This window comes from Glarea lozoyensis, assembly GCF_000409485.1.
Source record: "Glarea lozoyensis ATCC 20868 chromosome Unknown GLAREA11, whole genome shotgun sequence".
Lineage (NCBI taxonomy): Eukaryota > Fungi > Ascomycota > Leotiomycetes > Helotiales > Helotiaceae > Glarea > Glarea lozoyensis.
This window is the reverse complement of record NW_007360985.1, coordinates 678,444-698,424: the sequence shown is the minus strand read 5'-3', so window position 1 is coordinate 698,424 and position 19,981 is coordinate 678,444. Positions and strand designations below refer to the sequence as shown.

The 19,981-nt window shown below is 47.1% G+C and overlaps 7 protein-coding genes across 7 annotated transcripts; all 7 read right to left on the bottom strand.

Moving 5' to 3' along the window:
* Positions 1-43: 43 nt before the first annotated feature.
* GLAREA_11152 ((Trans)glycosidase) lies at positions 44-3,338 on the bottom strand (the record flags this gene model as incomplete). The annotated part of the gene is made up of 8 exons (XM_008079341.1): positions 44-1,828; positions 1,876-2,039; positions 2,087-2,576; positions 2,622-2,916; positions 2,963-3,006; positions 3,056-3,062; positions 3,115-3,156; positions 3,205-3,338. 8 exons carry the CDS (start codon positions 3,336-3,338, stop codon positions 44-46), a joined length of 2,961 nt encoding a protein of 986 aa, XP_008077532.1.
* Positions 3,339-4,750: 1,412 nt separating this feature from the next.
* GLAREA_11151 (Mss4-like protein) lies at positions 4,751-5,320 on the bottom strand (the record flags this gene model as incomplete). Its single annotated transcript, XM_008079340.1, has 2 exons — positions 4,751-5,143; positions 5,201-5,320. 2 exons carry the CDS (start codon positions 5,318-5,320, stop codon positions 4,751-4,753), a joined length of 513 nt encoding a protein of 170 aa, XP_008077531.1.
* Positions 5,321-6,553: 1,233 nt separating this feature from the next.
* Positions 6,554-7,253, bottom strand: GLAREA_11150 (Tubby C-terminal; the record flags this gene model as incomplete). Its single annotated transcript, XM_008079339.1, has 3 exons — positions 6,554-6,643; positions 6,698-6,882; positions 6,935-7,253. 3 exons carry the CDS (start codon positions 7,251-7,253, stop codon positions 6,554-6,556), a joined length of 594 nt encoding a protein of 197 aa, XP_008077530.1.
* Positions 7,254-8,084: 831 nt separating this feature from the next.
* On the bottom strand, positions 8,085-10,589 carry GLAREA_11149 (uncharacterized protein; the record flags this gene model as incomplete). The annotated part of the gene is made up of 2 exons (XM_008079338.1): positions 8,085-8,244; positions 8,314-10,589. 2 exons carry the CDS (start codon positions 10,587-10,589, stop codon positions 8,085-8,087), a joined length of 2,436 nt encoding a protein of 811 aa, XP_008077529.1.
* Positions 10,590-11,383: 794 nt separating this feature from the next.
* On the bottom strand, positions 11,384-12,434 carry GLAREA_11148 (Pentein; the record flags this gene model as incomplete). Its single annotated transcript, XM_008079337.1, has 5 exons — positions 11,384-11,839; positions 11,892-11,982; positions 12,031-12,117; positions 12,165-12,236; positions 12,400-12,434. 5 exons carry the CDS (start codon positions 12,432-12,434, stop codon positions 11,384-11,386), a joined length of 741 nt encoding a protein of 246 aa, XP_008077528.1.
* A 939-nt stretch (positions 12,435-13,373) lies between these two features.
* GLAREA_11147 (uncharacterized protein) lies at positions 13,374-16,405 on the bottom strand (the record flags this gene model as incomplete). The annotated part of the gene is made up of 4 exons (XM_008079336.1): positions 13,374-15,047; positions 15,098-15,172; positions 15,218-15,334; positions 15,386-16,405. The coding sequence occupies 4 exons, from the start codon at positions 16,403-16,405 to the stop codon at positions 13,374-13,376; spliced, it is 2,886 nt and encodes a 961-aa protein (XP_008077527.1).
* A 1,794-nt stretch (positions 16,406-18,199) lies between these two features.
* GLAREA_11146 (Ubiquitin-like protein) lies at positions 18,200-19,761 on the bottom strand (the record flags this gene model as incomplete). Its single annotated transcript, XM_008079335.1, has 7 exons — positions 18,200-18,316; positions 18,370-18,861; positions 18,913-19,245; positions 19,295-19,374; positions 19,439-19,511; positions 19,621-19,668; positions 19,744-19,761. The coding sequence occupies 7 exons, from the start codon at positions 19,759-19,761 to the stop codon at positions 18,200-18,202; spliced, it is 1,161 nt and encodes a 386-aa protein (XP_008077526.1).
* Positions 19,762-19,981: the final 220 nt, after the last annotated feature.

Sequence of the window (19,981 nt, the reverse complement as noted above, 5' to 3'; positions counted from 1 at the left end):
CTTCTACCACGTTCATCATTTTTCATTACTTTTGATCCTTTTTTCAAGCATACTGTAACCTGCTCTTGTCCCACCCAGGCTGCAAAGCACTCCAATCCCGATTAAACTTAAAGTTGGTCTGGTACTGTCCATATGTAATCAACTTCACAGTGTCCATTTTCGCACCGGCATCAGTCATAGCCCACAGACTCAACGCAACCGTGTTGAGACCTCTGTTGTTGATGACTCCAGGAGGAACCGGGAATCTGGTTTGCGGACCAATATGAGGAACATACTTTCCATATTGGTAACCATTGACCCAGATCATGACTCTGGCAACTGTACCAGCTGGAGCACCGAGCTCGATACCGAGTGGCACGTCAAGATCAGAGTCGATGTTGAGATGGAATGTCGTGGTGTAAAATTGGACACCAGAGGTTTTGATTCCAACGAATGGCGAGGAGCGGTCGAATTGAGGAGTGGAAGGGACGAATGATGGTAAGGCCCAGCCAAGTCGCTCACCATAAAGACCACCTTCGTTCATCGGACCACGAGCAGGATCAATATCAGCAGACCCGCCTGCGTTCCCTTGAATCTTCCAGGTCTTGAAGGCACTGCTAGAAGAAGTGCCGTTGGATGAGATAAGCGAAGCACCGAGTATACCTCTTGGGTTCTCTACTCCCTTGGCTGTAGAGGTTTGATCGTGCCCGTGATAATCAACCACGACAGTCAAAAGGTTGTCCTTGGCCTTTAGAGATGCCGAAGGAAGCTTAATGACGGCGCTGGTCGTGGTGAGTGTTGCATTACCAACGTTACCTCCAACCAATGCCCCATTAAGCCAAGCGGTCCATCCAAATGCGAGTCCACCGGAGGCAGTAATGTCAACCGAAGTGAAAGACTGACCGTCAAAGTATCCTCGGTAGATCTTGGCACCAGTGTAAAATCCATAGTCACTAGAGAACAGGACTGGTTTGGTGAGAGGAGCAACGGGACTCAATGTTATGCTCTTATTGCAAACAGCCCATTTGGAATCATCATAGGTCGCAGCCTTTTCTGGAAGAGAATCGGCAGATCTCCAGTTCTCGAGAGGAGGAAGGGAAATTGTTCTATCAGCGGCACCTGGAATCTTGGCAGTGACTGATCCATAGGAAGTCTTGACCGCGTTCAAACGGATTCCGTTCCAGTCAATGGTTTGGATAGCTGGGTTTCCAGAATAGACCTCGATCGTGGTTGCGTTATCATTGTCTCCCGAGATATGTACAACACCGTTAGTGATTGATGCACTTCGGACCAAGTACGGGCCAAGAACGAAGATTTGCTCGTCAGGCTTGACGTCTGGACTGTTGGTCGTTGGAGGGGCCCAGAACTTCCATGCCGCCTTCTGCTCGAGTAGGTAAATGAGCATGCCATCTAGCTGAAGTACTGTTTGGCCGGCACCTTGAGTGTATGAAACAGTGATGGTGTTGTTTCCAGCAGCAGTGCTGATCTTTGATGCGCCCTCACTTGTGAACTTGGCATTTCCAGATTTGCTCTTCAACGCGAATTGTCCAGTCTGGCCCTCCATCAGGTACAAGACAAGCACATCAACATCAAATACACCATAGGTAAGAACGTCTGCTGTGGAGTACAGTAGACTGTGATTGCCGAAGTTGTAATCAGTAACGAAAATCTTGCTTTGACGACCATTGAGGTTGACATTGGGAACTGTAATATTGCCAGCTGATGTGTTCAGATTGACAGAAAAGAACACGGAAGTTCGAGAACCAGTCTTGGCTTGTTGAACAGTGTAGAATCCAGTATTGGTATCCGGATTGCGAATCTCCCATGTCCATATACCAGTAGATGAGACCTTGAACATTAGCAAGACTTCGAATATGAGCAATGAGTGTAGCTTACTGCGTATCCAGTACCGTTTCCTATCATATCTGTCTTGAGAAGATCCTTGGATACCCGAGAAAATAGACCAATCAGCTTGGTTTGATATAATTTATCTTGGATTTGTCTCGTCTCCCGAAGCGGAGCGGAATAATCGTACGAAGTGTAAACAACTGGAGCGGCGGCTACAAAGGTGAGTGAGTTTTCCACAGCTAGTCCTGTGCAAACTTACAATGTCCCCAGTTAGTTCCTCCCCAAGTCATGTAAATGTTCTGAATTGTCGTTCTTTGACCAATGTTGTTCTTGTAGTAGACGTCTGCGAATCCAGGTTCATGCTCTGAAGCGCAGTCGTCGTAGAAGGTACCGCCCCATGGAGAGAACCAACCACCTTCGAACTCCGGGAAGTGGTTTGGTTGAGTGTAAGAGTAGTTGGCAAACCATTGGTAGTAGGTACGAACCACGTTGAATCCAGAGTTTACACTTGTGCAAGACAGTCCACCAGGATATGAGTCAAGTCCATAAAGATTGACTGCTCCTCCAACGTTTTGGTAATCGGTACTCCATGAGATTGATCGCATGCCCTTCTCGTTGTGCGAAAATGGGACGGTAACCCCCGAGAGAAGGAATGCAGCTTTGAGTTGCTCCATATATTTGACCAGAGTATTGGTCGCAACATAGGAAGTTTCCTGGAGCTCGTTCTCAATTTGATTGAAAATGACAGTCTATACTATCAGCAGTTAATATCGCAGGAATGAGTTTAAACTTACTCCGCCTTTCATGATTTCGTTCTTTGCAATGATCTCGCCCATCTTGAGTACCCATGGGAGCCATGCTTGGTAGTACGCGTTGTCACTTGTTCTGAGATTGCCCATACTTCCATCAGAACCCCAGAGCGCAAGACCACCACCATTTGTTTCCGCATTGATATATGGCCCCGCACGGGCAATTATCCATATACCAGCTTCCTTGGCGTAGTCAAACATGCGCTGAACATTTCTTCCAGTGGTTTCGAAGTCGTAGACATCTCTTGATGGAGAATGGTAAGACCAAAAGAAGTACACGCTGGAAAATTAGCCAAGTTCTTTTATCATCTGAAGGGAGTTCTTACCTGACGGTATTAAACCCATTGGCTTTAAGCTTTTGGAAGATATCCTAATGACTGTTTAGTTGAGAAGAATGTGATGCGTATTTTCAAACTAACCAACCACCTGGGACACTATTAGCAAAGTGGAATTGGTCAATTGATATTTTTGAACTTACATCTCAGGAACTGGCATGCGCTGATAGTGGAACTCTCCAGAGCTTGACACAATGTTAGCCAGTGCTTCCGACTCAATGCGACCAACCCACTAGATGAAAACCCTCTCGCCATTAACACTCAGACTATAATTGTCCCACGTAACTGCAGTAGTAAGACCATTGTCCGTCGACTGGCAACCCCAAAGGAGCGCCGAAAGCGTAAGGAGAAGCCCAGAGAGACGCATCGTAAGGATTCACAACAACGCCGGTGCAAGCTGTGTCCTCCATATTTTCAGGTACATCGGTATCAACTATATACCACATCCTCATCCGTCAAAACAGGCAGGTGTTTAATTGCATCTGCACAACACAATTTTCCAATGAAGCATCGCGGACTGTCATTGTCAATTCCAGCAATCGGAACTCACGGGGAAGGGCGATCGCATTGGCACGGCGGGTCTGCACGTAGCTAAGCATGGTGGAAGAGCCTTAGTTAGGTGCGGCTAAAAGAGTGAAAAGAGGAGTTGTTGATGCTCCAGGTTGACGAAACTTTCTGGGGAGGACCAGGGGTTATAGTTCGGTGTTTGCTTGACCGAAGCTTAGAACTACCCCAGATTTTGGCACGTGATGTGGAGGTCTGGGGGCTTGCGCCATTTTGCGGTGGGCTGAAAAACGGTTTGCATGATTATAATTTTTAATATTTAAAATCCGACGAGACTTTTGTGATTCCAAACATCTATTTCTAAGTTTCTAATACAAGGCATACCTTCAGAGAGTCCTACGCTCTCATAATTCTACCTTCTAGTAAATGACTTCGATATGTATCTCCCACCGAAGAAAAAACGCATCAAGCTAACCCCGCAGATCAAAGAAACACTACTCGGAGACCCTTACCGAACACGAGATATAAACGTGCATCTTTTTCACGCTCTCCTGAAAAGGGTGGGCCATCTCGGGCAAGACCACTAAGACGGTTATGACCATCCGTTATTTCGTCAGTCGAAGAACAAGAAGAGCCAAGTTACGGAGAATTAACACCAGCTCCATTGCTCCGACTCTTGTAAAAGCCAATCGAGGCCCAGAAGCTTGACCGATATTCGTCTTCTCGATATAACTTCTAGCGTATGTGCCATGGTCTTGCAGGAGTTGTGGATATGGAAGAAGAGTCAATCAAACTCAATTGGCTACCAAGCAAGCAAGACCGAAAAGGTTATTGTCGTTACCTGCTCAAAGTCGAAGATTTGCCCCCCCGGAGAAGTCTCTACGCTGTGCTCAGAATGATATCCAACACCCAGTGGGACTTGAACTGGTATGGGATTTCATTTTCCAAGATCTGTCAAGTTTCTAGGTAAGTCTTACGCATTTCTTCGTCACGAAACCCACTTTCAATCTACTATCTGATCTTGAAAGCAATCAATCCTTCTCATACCAAATCTTTTGTCCAACTCTTTATACGTTGGCTATATCACTATGTTCTCCACTTAGATCGGAGCAGAGATTCAGTTAATTTTCATCTTCATCATTGGCTTCATTAATCAGATCATAACACAGTTTCCCTAACACCATACCATCAAAACCCATCCAATATTACCCTCCTCATACACCCATCTTCCCCATACCCCCTATCTCGCTAAACCCAGCCACCCTTCTCTCCCTCTTAAATAGCAATCCCCACAACCTCCCTCACGCCCTCAACCCCCTCCACCCAACTCGTCCTCTGCTCCACGTACTGTACAACCTGCGGCTTCAACTTCGTCTCCATCAGTCTGAAATCATCCACAGTCCCAATCCTCAAAATACTCATTCCCGGAAACGCCTCTCCAACTCTATACATCAAACTCCCACACGTGTTGCAGAAGAAATTTGTCATTTTCTTTCCGCTGCCAATCGTCTTCTCCTGTCCGAACTGCTTAAGATTCTCCTGGCCGCGGAGGTGGCGGAGATGCGTGTCCCTGATGGTGAAGTTGGACGCGTACATTGAGGCGGTGATTTTGTGGCAGTCGTTGCAGTTGCAGACGAATGTGTTTACGAGACCTGGTGCTTTGGTGGGCTGTGAGGGATGTTAGTAATTATCTTCTTCACGAGTGGTTATATGAGAGAGACTTACGAATGCGAGTTGCACGGCGCCGCAGAAACAGGTTGCTGTTGCTTCATCTTCAGTCGACCAGCCATCGTTTGCTAGACCCGCGAGACGGAAATCTTGTTTGGTGTCTTTAGTATCTGCCATTTTGGAAGTATCAAGGTAAACAAGTAGGTAGGATGATAAAACAAGTTGGTGCCGTGGATGCGTTGGCGAAGTAATTATAACTGTAGATTTGACTTGTTCCTAATTCAATACAGAACAACATGTCCTGGGAGCGATTAGATCATCTTTATATACACATCCCAATCCCAAGCCATCTTACTACCACCACCTAAAGCAACATACTACAAAGTATGCACTATTGTAACGCAACATTCAAGTTGCGTCCCAGCGTCCATGATTGGTTCGCTACGCTCGTTACGCTCGCTCGACGCGGGGAAGCATGCGATTCTACGCCAGTATGCGATTCCACGCCAGTAAAGTTTGACAAACATTAAATCCTTATAAATCAGATTTCTATATACTAGGTACTTTACTCGGTCACCACTTGACGTATGACCTAGGATATCATCTAATGTGTGGAAGGAAGGCAGGATCACGTGTATCATACAGCCCTGCCAAGTACCTAGGTAAGTAAGAGCCATGGATAGCTCCGTATGACAATTAATCCGCGCAGAACTTAAACATTCAAAATGCAAAGTAAGCCGCTAGCATCCAGTCAAGGCGCGGTAACTTTCCGATTAAACGCCTGAAAGATGATACTTTCACCACTATACGAAACCCTACTCGTACCTAAGCTACCTTACTCTTCAAACACCCTTGGAATATCTGCACATTAGCCTTTTTATCTATTTTTCATTCCCATTCATAGTGTTCACTACGTATCTAGCAGTATCCATCTTTAACGCGACGCACTGTTAAAACTATCATATTATCCTTTGGAACATAATCCAATACCATCCTCTTTAATCATCCCACCATTTCAACAACAACATTCCACCGTTGTCAAGTTCTATAACTCGGCACTCTTCGTAACTTGTAATGATAACCCCCAGAATAAGAGCTCGATTCCCTTCTTCAGCCCAGAGTCTCCTCTCAAAGCCAACCAACCTTCCCTCAAAAGTACCACCAAGTCTCGGATTCAGATAAGATTCTCAACCGTCTGTTAGTCTATTGTTTAGGCTTCAATGTGTAAATCGAAATAGCGAGGAGAAACTGTAAAAGACTGTATTGAAGTAAATTGGTATCAAACACGCATGGCCCTTTCCCGTAAATCTCATACCCATATCCATGACCTAGCACTGTAGCTCGATTCCCAACCGAACAATCCAGATTGTCCATATTCCAGTACACCAAGCGCCATACCACTTAACTCCCTCACTTCTTCTCATTCTCCTTTTCATCCAAACAAATACAAATCGCCGCCATAAGAGAAAGATCGACATTGGGCGCGACCGCAACATAATACTAAATCCCCAAAAATTAGCCAAAACTTTCAATGTTAGAAGAGGTCAAACTTACACTCTGCTGTCCGCCCAAGATCTCGCGCATATTAAATCGACTCCGACTAATCTGCGCCACGACCTGTCCATTCTTCAAATCTGTAATCGTAGCACTTCGATCCAACCAATCACCTCTACACTCCAACTCCACGACTTGTTTATCCGAGGCGTTGGTAAAGGTAGCATGCATTTTCGATTTCAGGACTACACAAACGTCAGCCCCAACCCTATTCACCAAACATAGATTTATACATACACGAAAACTTCGATTTAACCTCAAACACAATCTCTCCCCCAGCTCCCTCGGCATAAAACGATTTATGGATCGACAACAGCTTGTTGCGCAGACTAAACAGCGGTCGACCGTCGGGACTGAGGAATTCCTTGCGGTCCGACATGGAGAAGGTGGTGCCGTTGCATTGGACGACGACTTGGTCGTTCTCGTCCGTGATGGTGAAGGTGTCGCCGGAGAGGGACCAGACTTTCTCTTTCATGGTTAGAACGGTGGTTTTGCCGACGCAGAAACCTAGGTTGGGACCCATAGGAGGGTTGACGGGTTGGAGTTGGACTGCCATGATGGATGGTTGTGGTGGTGTTTTTGAGGCGCGGGGAAGGTATGGCTATAAGGATTCTTGAGCTTGTGAGTAGTGTGAAGCTGGTGATTAACGTCGTATGATATCCGCAGCTGTAAATACTCAATCGAGGAATGTTACTCGAAACCCCTCCTCAACAAAGAAGTTTGAAGAAAGAATCCACCAACAGCCCACAACACCACACCTTTATATCACCTCGTTCCCATCCTTCAGCTCCAACAATCATGGTAACTGCGCCTCGGATCTGCACCAATTGCCTCGTGAAGTTTGGGTCATGACCGACCTGACGTTTCACCCGCACCAGACTCAGCCTTGCTGACCGACTGATCGCTGACAGATTTCAGGCCATGATTCGCCAATTGAATGTGGTAGCCTTGGTACCTGGCGATGGTTGTCCTATTGAAGCATTTCACGTAAATAACTTCGTCACTTGATGAAGTTACTTATGCTGGCTTTGGGACGGCGTTGCGTCCGCGTGAAATATAAACGTAAGTGGTGGAGTTGTGAAGTACCTGAATGGAGGCCAGTCTTGGCAAGCGCGCGCCTCGGCACCAACGCCCGAAGCCCAATTTAAGGCTTGACGGAAGCACTGCTTGGAGAGATTTGCACCCATTAAAAATTTAATGTTCATCAATGAACTAGTGTCAATGGTTTTTCATTGAATATGTTAATCAATAATAATCTTCCTTCAATGCAAAACGCAAAAAGCAAACGGGTATCTTCCAGCTCTCTATCTAATAACTCCCAGCACCCAAGCGAAATTCAAGCACACCCCCAAGCAAATCCCAGATATCAACAAGCATTGCTCATATTTTAATCCTGCAAACCAACGCCAAATTCTTCATATAATTCTCCAATCCTGACACCTCTATTATCGGCAATCATGCCAATAAGACCCTGTCCAATATCACGAATATCATTGTATTGATGAAGCAGATGGATGTGTGTTTTCACAGTCTCAGCAGCTGGTTGTCTACTTGATGGTCAGCAGAGATTCATGTTTAGCGACAAGGAACAGAGGAGAGATAGGAATGCAACTTACTCTAGCTCCGCAGTAACCTTTTCAAGCTGCGCTCTCACTTTCGCAATCTCTGTTTCAAGGCTTGAATTCCGAGCTTGTATAGAAGCGACTTTTATAGCTTTCAATTCATCCATAAGAATGTCATCCTTGCTTTTGACCACATCGTTCTCCTCAGCTTCTTCATTCGTCTCATCCTGACCAACATTCGCCGAGCCACTCTTCTGTTTCTTCTTGGGCGGGGGTGTGCCGAAGCTCTGGCTAGCTTTAGTAGGCGATAATCGAGTTGTATCTTCTTTCGATGGTGTGCCCATATTGTTTTCACGCGGCCGTGAACTTCTTTTTCGAGTGACGACAGGCGAAGCTGGGGCGGTGGGAGGTATATCGGCAACCGTGCTTGGCTGCTGAAAGCTGCTCGAGGACGAAGACGGCGCTGGAACAACAGGGCTTTCGGGTATTTCAATACCTCCTTTTGTTGGGGCGTCTACCTTCGCGGTATCATCAACTTCGATGGTTTGAGTCTTTGAGGGCGTGTTTTCAAGCCTTCGGCCGTTACCGATATCCGAAGACTGCTTCAATGAGGATGCAGTTTCAGTGGAGTCTGGAATCTCCTTCACTTTGGTCGAGCCTACTGACGCTTTTCTTTTGGTCCCTTTGTCATTGGCGCAAGGCTCAATGGTGTTCTTAATATTGTCAACATGGCTTGCGAAGCCTGTAGTAGACGTAGAAGCTTCGTGGTGGGTATTGTCATGAACACCCCCTTCAATAGCTGTCTCTTTCACTTCTAAGTCTTCCGCACCCTTCTCAGTAGATTTTTCTTTCCCCTGGTGAGTCTCTTCGACTCGATATGCGCTGGATTTGTCAACTAGGGTGTCTGGAACTTCTGGAGAGGCAGCAATGGGTGCGGTTCCAAGTGGTGTTTGTTTCACCAAAACATGAATCTCCTCAGTCTGTGACTTAAGCGAAGCGTTGACACATCTATCAGCTTGAACAGATTCAACCTCGGAAATTGATGGAGACTTCTCCTTTGGAGAGGCAGCTTCGGCTGCGAGCGAGATAGCGGCCTTCTCAACAGATGGAGCTGAGCCGATGATAACATTTGACGTCGCATTGTCATTAGTGTCAGAAGCACCAGTGACGCTCTCAGCTCTTATAGAGTTGCTATCTAATGCCAAACTTTCTCTGGCGCTAGTAGCCTTCGGATCTTCCGCAACTATCGGGCTCTCAATGCTTAATGTCTCTGTATCTGGGGCAGTACCGATTTCGCTGACTTCACTGTCAGGGATCTCGACTCTGTTGAATGATTTCTGTTCATTATCGTTGTCAACCACAAGTTTCGGTAGATCAGATGTTACGGATTCGTCTTCCTTAAAGGAAGTGGGCAATGGCTGAGTGTCTGGCTCTTCCTCGTCTCCACCAGCAGCCCAACAATCATCCGGTAACGCGTCTCCAAGACTCCCTCTTTCTCCGTCAACTAAAGAGGCAGGATCGGATCTCTTGTTCTCCGACTTCGGGTCTGCATCTGAAGTAGGCAGCATCGATGCCTCTGGTCGGTCATGCTGATGATCAACATCAATCTTCGAAAACTCCTCATTCCTCCTCACCTCAGAAGAATCGCTATTCTTCTTCTCCTCCGGCTCAGACCCAACATCCGAAGACAGCACCACCTCAACAACCGAGGGATTCTGCTCATACCCAAGTATGATCATGGATAAGTCCTCGTTCTCCCTGATAAGAGAGGAGCCCACGTCGAGCGTTTCTTGAGTTTCATTATCCTCGGATTCTGGCGGTATATCATCTTCGGTCGTATCCCCTCCACCATGCGCGTGAAGTTCAGCGGAATCTCTTTGAAACGACATATCAAAGTCCTTTCTGAGTATCGAATCCGCGCTCCTCAACGCAGGCAACTCCCTCTCGTCAATTCTGCTCTCACACATACTGACATCAACTCCCACATCTCTTTCTCCCACGGCTTGTGGACTAGACCCATCAATGACCGTAGTGTCTTCCAAGCCGACCTCCAGAAATGGTCGTTCAGGCGGACTGGAAGGCACGTAACCAACAACACCGCCAGCTTCAACACCCTCACTTCCCGTGTCAACATTACTAGCATCAACCCCCGTCGCATTACTCGATTCCTTCAAAGCCGGATCAATAAACATAGAACTCGTCAATTGCGGTTGCGGGAGTCCCGGTGGCGTATTTTCAATTGTAGTTCCACTGATGAACGACATATTGGGAGCTAGAGGAGGGGTCGAGGGTGGTGGCGGCGGTGGGTAATTAGACGTTGAATTATCCATTTTGTCATTGACGGTTGGCAAGTATTGATGGTGCGATTGGTGGTGTAAATAATGCTGTTGGGGATCAGGAAATCAAGGAAACATAACAACTGCCGTCACAATTGATACCTCAACAGCCCAATGCTAGGGAACCCCGCAATCAAGAAGGGACGATCGTCAGAACCAGGGAGTTGTTACATTGTGAGGTTGTTGAAGGAAATTCAGCACACCTGATGACGAAGGAGGTTGAAGATGGCATTTAGCTTGGCGCGCAAACACGTGATCGGCCCCAAATAGGCCATTTGAGTAGTATCATAGACATAGTTCCAGCGGACAAGGATTTGACTTTCAAAGATAGTAGATATTCTTTTGGGACTGCATAAATAAAATTATACCATAACTGGAATGTAGCTGCTCGTTTGATCGACATTCTTGTTAGATATTTTCTTCTGTAGATTCAAGTAGCTTTGCATGGAAGAACACGAATTGCTCAATTTGCTCGAATTCTAAAATGTAAATATGCATCCCACGCAGTCTGTTGAAATCAGCAGTAAAATAATGGCCGTATTATATGATTTAGACTAACACTTTAAGTTAGCTAGTGGATAGCTCCCCTTCAAGAGTACCTAAGTAAACATCGAATACACATATCACTTAGCAAGAGAAAATACGAATATCAACAGTCCAAACACATGAAACGACGGATCAGAATCTAAATTCATCAAGCCAGCAGCCCATCAACGCCTTGCAAAATCCCAGAGCTATCAGGTCTACCCTTAGCCCCCCAAATTCTACACCCATAAACTGCTTTCCGCTCAATAAAACGACTCCACCATCGTATCCTTCAGACTGCTATTTATCGCTCCAGGGCCTTGGCCCTCTCCAAGTCTAAACACGCTCTCCACAACACTCAACTCCGTCGCCGTGGTATCCAGTCCCGTTACCGCAAGCCAGTCATTCACAACCATGCCCGCACCTACGACACTGCTACCTCTGTTTACACTTCCTGCCACCAGTGGAACCTGTAGTAAACTAGAGAGCTCGTCTTGGTCTTGGATGCTGGTTTTAGGGTGGACGATTCCGCCTTGGTTGGATAGTGCCATGTATGATCCTACGAGGACGTTATCCGCGACTGTCTGTCTGAATACCTCTACGCCGAGTACATCTGCGATTATCTCCTCCGTTTCGCGCTCGAGATCGGGGTGGACGAGTGCGACATGGTCGTTCGAAACGATGACATTTCCTAGTGCTGAAAGTCGTTCTTCTATTCTCTGTTCATGAATCATCAGCATTCCATCTTCCCCAATATTGCGATGCCCATACCTGTATCTTGACCTCGTCCGGCAAACTATTCCGCAGATGCTGTAACTCCTGATCCGTCGTACTCGTCGGTACCAGCAGACCCTTACGATTTCTACCATCGCATCAGCACAATCCCCTCTCACAATCGCAGTCAACATACCCAGCCGTCATCCTGCCGATAATCCGCGTCCCCGCAATCGTCGCATGAATAATAGGAATTACATCCTGCAACTCGGCCTCGAAAACGCTATTACCATCAGCATCGCCCCTCGTTATGTTTGCTCCCATTCATACCTGTAGAAATTCTCACTCGCCCCAACCGCAACCAGCGCATAAGAATTCGTCAATGTCGAAAACACACCAACCCTAGATATCGCATGTTAGCCACACATGATCTCGGTATGCCATCGTAAACACTAAGCAACTCGCACAATGCACGCGCGCATCGCATCCTCCCATGCTGAACAATGAGGGGCAACCACCAAAACTCAGATGGAAAATAAAAAGAGGGGCACGAGAAATGTCTTACTCATTGCTATTCTCGAACTGAGCTCGTACCGCCATCGTTCAAATATCGTATATCTTCTTGCTTGTGTGTCTTTTCTTGAGGATCGAGGTTTGTGTAGTGAGTAAGAAGGAAGTCGCAGAAATTCGTGACGTTGCGTAAATTTGCTGCCGCGCCTGTGAAGCTGGTCCGTAATCTTTCGCTTTGGCGGCCTTCTGGGTCCTTTAAGAAGCGAGGGGTCGATGACGCTAGACAGGGGTGGCGTTCAGAACTTCTACCGCTGTGACTCGATTGCCATTTCACGGTGGCGCAGACGAATATCATTCATGATGAGTCGAGTTTTGTATAACTGGTCTCTATAGGGGTCCAATTAGGCGAAGCAGCATTTCAGAGTTACAATTCCCAATTTTGGGTGTTTCATTAGGATTCATGACTGCATTGATAAGCCGTTGATGGAAGGTCGTGGTCGGACTCCCACTTTATCAACCGTCTTGACGGTGTTTGACGAGCAGGAACGGGTTATAATGAGCGACGCATACCCGTCTGTGGCGTTGTCTGTTCACTAAGCAAGAAGCATTGTAGATCTTTTATTGGTGTGAAATTATGGTTATGGATTTCGAGCTTTGTAGAATACAAAATGATGAGTTACCCTATCTAATGTGGCACTCCATAGAAGACCTCCAGCTTGGATTATGTCCAATGTTCACTGATTGTGTTCTATGGGGAGTGAGATCCAAAGTTACGCTTCATTACCTAACGCCAGCCTGATGCCGTAGCACCTAGGTAAATGCTATATGCCATGCCGCACACGCTGTATACTGTTTGTGTGGCACCCTCAATGTTCCAAGAAAACTGACGCCGTAGTGCACAATTCCATGCGCCGCGCTATGAGTACATCCCAAGCAATGGAAATGGGCAGATAGAAATATGCCCCAACACCTTTCATATTTCAGCTTCTGTATGAATGATTATAGAACAACCTCAGGGCTGTACTAGGTTCATGAATAAGGAGGGTTTGGATACCAGCTTCGTTGTTGCTGTTGACCTGGCGCGGAGGGTAGAACACTTCGGTTTTGGGGAGGAGCTGGTCTGAGCTCCCGGAATGCTCCCGCTCCCGGTCCAGTATTTGGAGCAGGTGGAAATGGTCCCATGGGAGGAGGGACAATAGGATGACCATGCATAAGAGGGCCTGGACCTGGAGGACCTGGCATTACTCGTGGTGAAGTATACGGTGATTGCTGAGGAGGAGGTGCGGGATAAAGCACGTAGGTTCCTGGTCCTGTAGCCGATCGATGTGATGGTGGAGGAGGTGGAGGAGGTGGAGGGTGTTGAGGATGTTGAGGAGGCATAGCCTGAGGATGCTGAAGCGGCATAGCTTGAGGATGTGGAGGAAGAGGAGGTTGCCCTGCCCAAGGGTTTCGACCCATTCCATGCGATCGAGGTGTTAGTGGTGGAGGCATACTCTCTCGATAATCAATAGCAGTTGTTAAGACAGCAAGTCCCCCAGGTTGGTAGAGAAAGTTCGAAACAGGCGGTGGCGGCGGTGGCCTTACAATGGGTGCCATTGGTTGATATGGAGTTTGGTAGGTAGGAGTATAGCTGATGTCGCGAACCGGATCGTACCTAGTCTGGCTCGAAGGTGTGAGGATTGGCGCTGGGGTAGTTGCTGCTTTAATGATAGCTTCCAGTCTGTGTCTTTCCGCTTCGTTAACAGCCTCTAGAAGATCGGGCCTGATCTCTTGAGGAACTTCTTCTTTTACTTCCTCAGGTTCCGGGGTGGGTGGCCGTGGTGGCCGCTCTAAGACGTCCATCTGTTCAAGGGCCGAGGTCATTTTGAACTTGGGTTGCAGCTCTTCCCACTCACTAAGTATCCGCATTATCCACTCACTTCTCGACGTTAAAAACACCTTCTTGTCTTCGTCGAGAAGCTTCCGGGTCCTTGGATTATCCTCGATGAAGATCAATGGGTTGGTTGGCTCAAGAGGCTTGGTCCAGTCACTGGAAGGCTGGAAAGGAGGGTTTTCGCACTCATCGTACGTAGGGTTTTCAGATGATGGTAAAGGAAGACCGTATGTTGGATGAACTTTGAACACACGGACCAGCTCTTGATCGAGGTCTTCCTTTTTGTTACGTGCAGAGTTGTGACTTCTCGCAACTTGATCGTAATGCACCTTTTTCGGATTAGGATCGGGATCCATTCCAAGATACTGCTGCTCATTGCGATTGTTTTTCCTAACATGGTGTTTTCGGATACCAATCTCGTCTTGGTCGAAAACGACAGGCGAGTCTGCCACGATTCTATTCTGTGGGGCTTCTCCGTTACGTGGAGTGGGTTTTTTGGGAACCTTAACACCATGTTGATCTGTCGGCTGCTCTTCACCTGGCGATTCCGTTGTGTCGGTCTCCGTGTCTTCTCCTGAGACCTCAAGAGGCGTGGCGGTACTTGATAAAAGACCTGCTCCAAGAAGGGCTGGGAGGTCTGGGGTGTCGCTAACAGCAGCTTGGGGTTGATATAGCGCGCTCCCTTTACTATTTTTGATGCGTCTTCCTTTGTCACCGCTAGCCTTTTGCATTCGTCGTTGCCATGTAGCTTTCTGATCGGGCGTCATACTAGACCAAAAATCTGCAGGGTGCTGTTCAAGCTTGTCGGGATCCTGCCAATCCGCAAGCATCTAAGGAAATTTAGCGAGCATTCAAGCTCAACCGAAAAGAAAACACTTACATGGTTGTATGGCGTTGCAATTGAGTGAACTGTTGTTGCTGGCGGAGAGATAATTCTCACTACCTTAAAGTCGGGCTACGTGGTATTAGTAAAGTCTAGGAGCGAATAGGTGGATCTTACGTTTTTGAATAACGGCGTATTCTCCAATGTACTGTTTGAAGACCACTGACGATAAACATGAATTACTTGTTGTTTGATCTTGACCTCGGTGAGTTCTTCAATCTCAGCGATATCAGCCTGGGAAAATAAATTAGCCATGGCGAGTGCAAAAGTTGAAGCTAGACTTACTGAATGCTTCAAGTGAGTATACTCTTCCCTTTGCTTTAGTTGTCGCTTTAAAAAAGCCCTGCGCTCCTCGAATTCAGAAGCAAGCTTATCAATCCGTTTTTGATAAGCTTCGTCCAATGCTTGTGTCGTCTCAGTGTATTCCGCAAGACTCTTGTGATATTGTGGATCGCCTTTAATAAGATCCAAAGATTTCTCTGCAACAGCCAACAGGGCAACTTTCTGTATCGAAGCGACTTGCTTATACTGATGCTTAAGTGCTGCTCGACGGTGGTACAATGCCTGGATCCGGGCGTTATCAGATTTCTTGACGCGATGGCCACCACGACCTCTTACAGCTTTTGGAGCTGACGGAGATGCATCTGGAGCAGGAGTTCCTCTTGATCCAATACCAGAGCCTCCTCGACCTCCTCTTCCACCTCTACCTCGCCCACGCCCGCGTCCTCGTCCTCGAGTGGACGAGCCTCTTGCAGCTGAAACGGCAAGAGATTGACTAATGTCTTCCTCTGGTCCCTCGACCTTGTACTCGAAAGGCCTATTTAACATAAACTTCATTCCTTCCTCCCACACTGACATGTCAGGCAATGGTCCGAGTTTCCTACCAACCCCGTTACGATGATTATTTTCATCCGAAGAATCATTACCAGTTGTTCCATCGGCCTCGTCGTCATCGTCGTGATTTTCATTTTCATTTTCATTTTGATTCTCATTTTCATCTTCATTTGCTTCTTCTTCAATATCATCATCTTCAGTATCGTCTTCTTCTGGTGTTTTGGGCGGCGACTCTGACAATTTTCGAATCTTCTTGGCAGGCGGCGCGGTGAATTCAGCCTCCTCGGTATCAGCGCTTTGTGACGAATTTGTAGAAGTCTGCTTTCCAACAGGCGAAGAGGTTGTGGAACTCATGTCAGAAACTTTTCGCTTTGAACGAGTTCCGTACGTGATTGATTTAGTCTCGCCCTTTGCTTGAGAAATTGAACCAGCTGAAGTCGTCTCGTGACGACTCCGGCGAACTGGGGCCATGACGGCAATGTAATACTAACCCAACTGATGGTCTCTTCAGATGGTTAGAAGTGTCGGTACCATTTATAGAGTTCTATAGATATGATGAACCCCTTTGACAAGGTGGTTGTAGTCGTGAATGTGATGGTTTTGCAGGCCAACACAAGTATGGTTAGGTGTTTAAAAAGCGTGTGATACGGAGGGCGGAAGAAATAGCTAACGCAACCAAGCCGGGAAGCCGAATGTTGATATTGATGTCAAAAGCTCAATCCTGAATTGTTCATCCCAAGATATTTACAGCCCTCTGGCTGCTGGCGAATTGATCTTGGGGCCGTTGGTAGAAAAGTCGACAATAACAAGAGAAAAGCATTGATGAGACGCCAGAGTTCTATGTCGCATGGGCGTGAGAATAAGCGACCGTGATTGGCCGACGTCTCGATGGGGCCGAGGATTCCCTGGCGACGACTATCGACTTGCCCTCAACTTGGAAGGATATGTTGGTTGGTAAAACGTCTGAGGAATGGAGATTTCTTTGGGATTGAATAGATTAAGAGTAGAGGAGCAGACAGGACACAAACCGTAGGTGTTTGCAGTGTGTTTGCTGCGGACTTTGATGACTGTGCTGAGAGACCGAGTAAAATTACCCACACGTGACCATCTATAACTTGAACCTGCAACTGTCTCGAGTTTATTGGATAGGCCTGGTTATATATATAGTATAGAAAATGCGTCTCGGTGAGAATTATTATTCACTCTTGAATCCACCGAAAATCAACGCAGATCCGCTATCAATTGGTATTGTTGTTGATAACCAACCACCCGATTAAAAAATGGACAACCGCGCACCCAAGTTTCAATAAGCCACATCTCCAATTCAGCGAGCTTCAGCTGAATATCAGCACGCACACCACATAGATACAATATATAATAGAGTGTCGTATTTATCCTTTCGTTCCCTTACGATGTCTTACAGCTCATATCCTGCTCTGTGACTTGTGGCCAGTACAATGACCGATGAAAAATCTCCGATGGTCGCTACTACGAAACCTGGATATCTGATTCTCGTTCCTATCTTTGATACAATCGGATTCCCGAATCACCTTAACAACTGAGGGCAAAATCTGTCACAATTCTTAATATACACGTAGAAATAAATATACGGCTGTACTTGGAAGATGCTTGATGATACAACATAGATACGAGATGAACGTGAATGGCTTGACTATTTACGGACGTCAGTAATTGTTTTTGACAGCGAAGTCTTGGTGATGCATCTAATATTGTTGATATTCATCTAATATGGATGGATACTGGACGACTAGAGAGCCGTATGCGCGACAACAGTCCATTAAGTAGAAAAGCGTTGCATCTAGGAATGCAAAGATTTCATGTGGACAGCCAGTGAACAACAAGCGGACCCCAAGCCATGGGCAGTTGGGGAGCAAGACAATGCCAGACAACAGCAGATGCATAACGTTAATCAAGGACCGCCAGTATCAAAAAAATTCGAGAAGTATAAAGGTATCAAGATTTATTTCGTGTATTAACGGACACGCTGACTCGCTTGCAAGATATCCAGGCTCAGATATCATATGTATCAGCCGGCATCCATCCCCACCCAAGACGCCGTGCCCACGCCACCATTTCCCTGTAGGAAATACAATGGCTGATATCACAATACCTACCACTAGTGTCGAGAGGCATTGCCATGCCTGGAAAATAGTTATGCACAAGGTATAAGTGGCAACATACTGGGAATTGCTCGGCCTATTAAGATCGTTGCTGGTGAAAAGAATAAACAGAGATGAAAGTCATTCACTCCATCTCGTCATCTGGTTGATCAAAAAGGAAGTTTGCCGCCAGCTCCTCGTTCTTGTCGCATGCGAAGTAAGCTTGGATAGCTTGGTCACGAGGGAAGCCAAGAAGACACAACTAGTCACAATTTAGCGTCAAAACCAACCAAAGGTAATATCAGGGCTACTTACACGTTCAATGGCCGCTCGTTCTGGCTCAGTGACACTGATCTGAGTAGCTTGGGCTCCAGGAGGCAATGGCGCGTCATTATCACCGTCCTCGCTCAACAATTGGAGAAATTGTTCAGGGTGCTGACCAATCAAAGCCGCCAGTTGTGGATTACCAGCACCAACTTGTTGAAGAATGGGCTCAAGCATCTGTGGGTTTTGCTGAACGACCTGCCGTAACTGTTGAAATTGGGCATTGTTTCGTAGAAAATCGAGGTTCCCTAATCCACCAGGGGCCGCGCCCGCACCAGCCGCACCACCAGCGCCCATAGAACCAAACGGACTCCCACCGCCACCACCACCAGCCGCTGCTCCAAGCCGGGCACGTTCGAAAAGATCATCTGGCACGCCTGCTGCAGCTTGATCCTCTGCCGCGGGTGGGGCGTCTGATGTATCGGCGGAAGCGTCGGCCGCTGGAGGAGCTCTCTGTTCTTGCTGTAGATTTTCGGGGATACCCTTGGTGTGATGTTAATTAGGTCCACGGAATGTCTAAAAGGCTTCACCTACGGTCAAGAGATATTCGATGGCGCGTTCGGAATTGAAAAAAGCTGCCCGCATAGCCAAATCAATTTGTGATCTCTCGAAACCCATGCTTTCCATTTCTGCAATTTGGGCGGCTCTCTCTGCACCCATAGCCAAGCCGGACGAGTTACCAGATGGAGCCGATGCTCCAGTTCCAGCTGGCGTAGGAGTTGCCGGCACATCACCTGAAGCTGAAGAACCAGTCTGCGCGATTGGAGCTGCTGGAGGCGCTGGCGTTGAAGCAACAGCTGGGGCAGGAGTCGCTGGGGGTTTCGCAGGGGTCGAGGTAGACGCAGATGCTGCGGGAACAGCCTTGGGCTAAGGGAACGCGTTAGTATACGGTTCCTAGAACTAAAGAAATAGTCACCTTTTGGATCATACAGACTATGAATCCCTTCTCCTCGATTTTATAAGACTCGACTGTGTTGGCATCTTGCAGAATCTTGCCTTGAGTTTTGTAAGCCCCACGTTTGCGCACACGACCATAGATATCATGAGGTTATGGGCATACCAGAGTAGATAAGCTTTTGCAATGAGGCTTCCCATCCCTTCTCTTTTGAGATTTTCTCCTTCACGTCCGAAATCTGTGGTTTTGTTGTTAGCTGGGTTCGTGGCGCGGTAGTGATGTTGATGGTGATGTGGAAAGTCCAGCCAAGGTAATGTGCTCGGCATTGTGGTTTACGCTCGACATACCAACTCAGATGGTTCTGCTTCGATGACAAACTTCTGTTGTTTGAGATCCTATTACAAGAAAATTAGCAGGCAGTCAGCGCAGGTGGGGTGGTGACAGCTTGAAGCTGGATCGGGGCAATGTACCTTGAAAGTTAACTTCATATCGGCGGTGGGAGCAGCTTGATACTGCAGAGAGGGTGTACTGTTATATCGTGTTCAAGAGATATTGAGGTAACGGAATCAAGTAGTGGGAGTGTGTGTTGTGGAGATGGTTGAATTCGACATTGATCGAAGAGGCGGACTTTCGACAACGTCAAGGCGGCCCGAGCTCCACTTTAGCGCTTTCTGCGAGGCAGGCTGCAATGGCCACGAACGCTCGGTG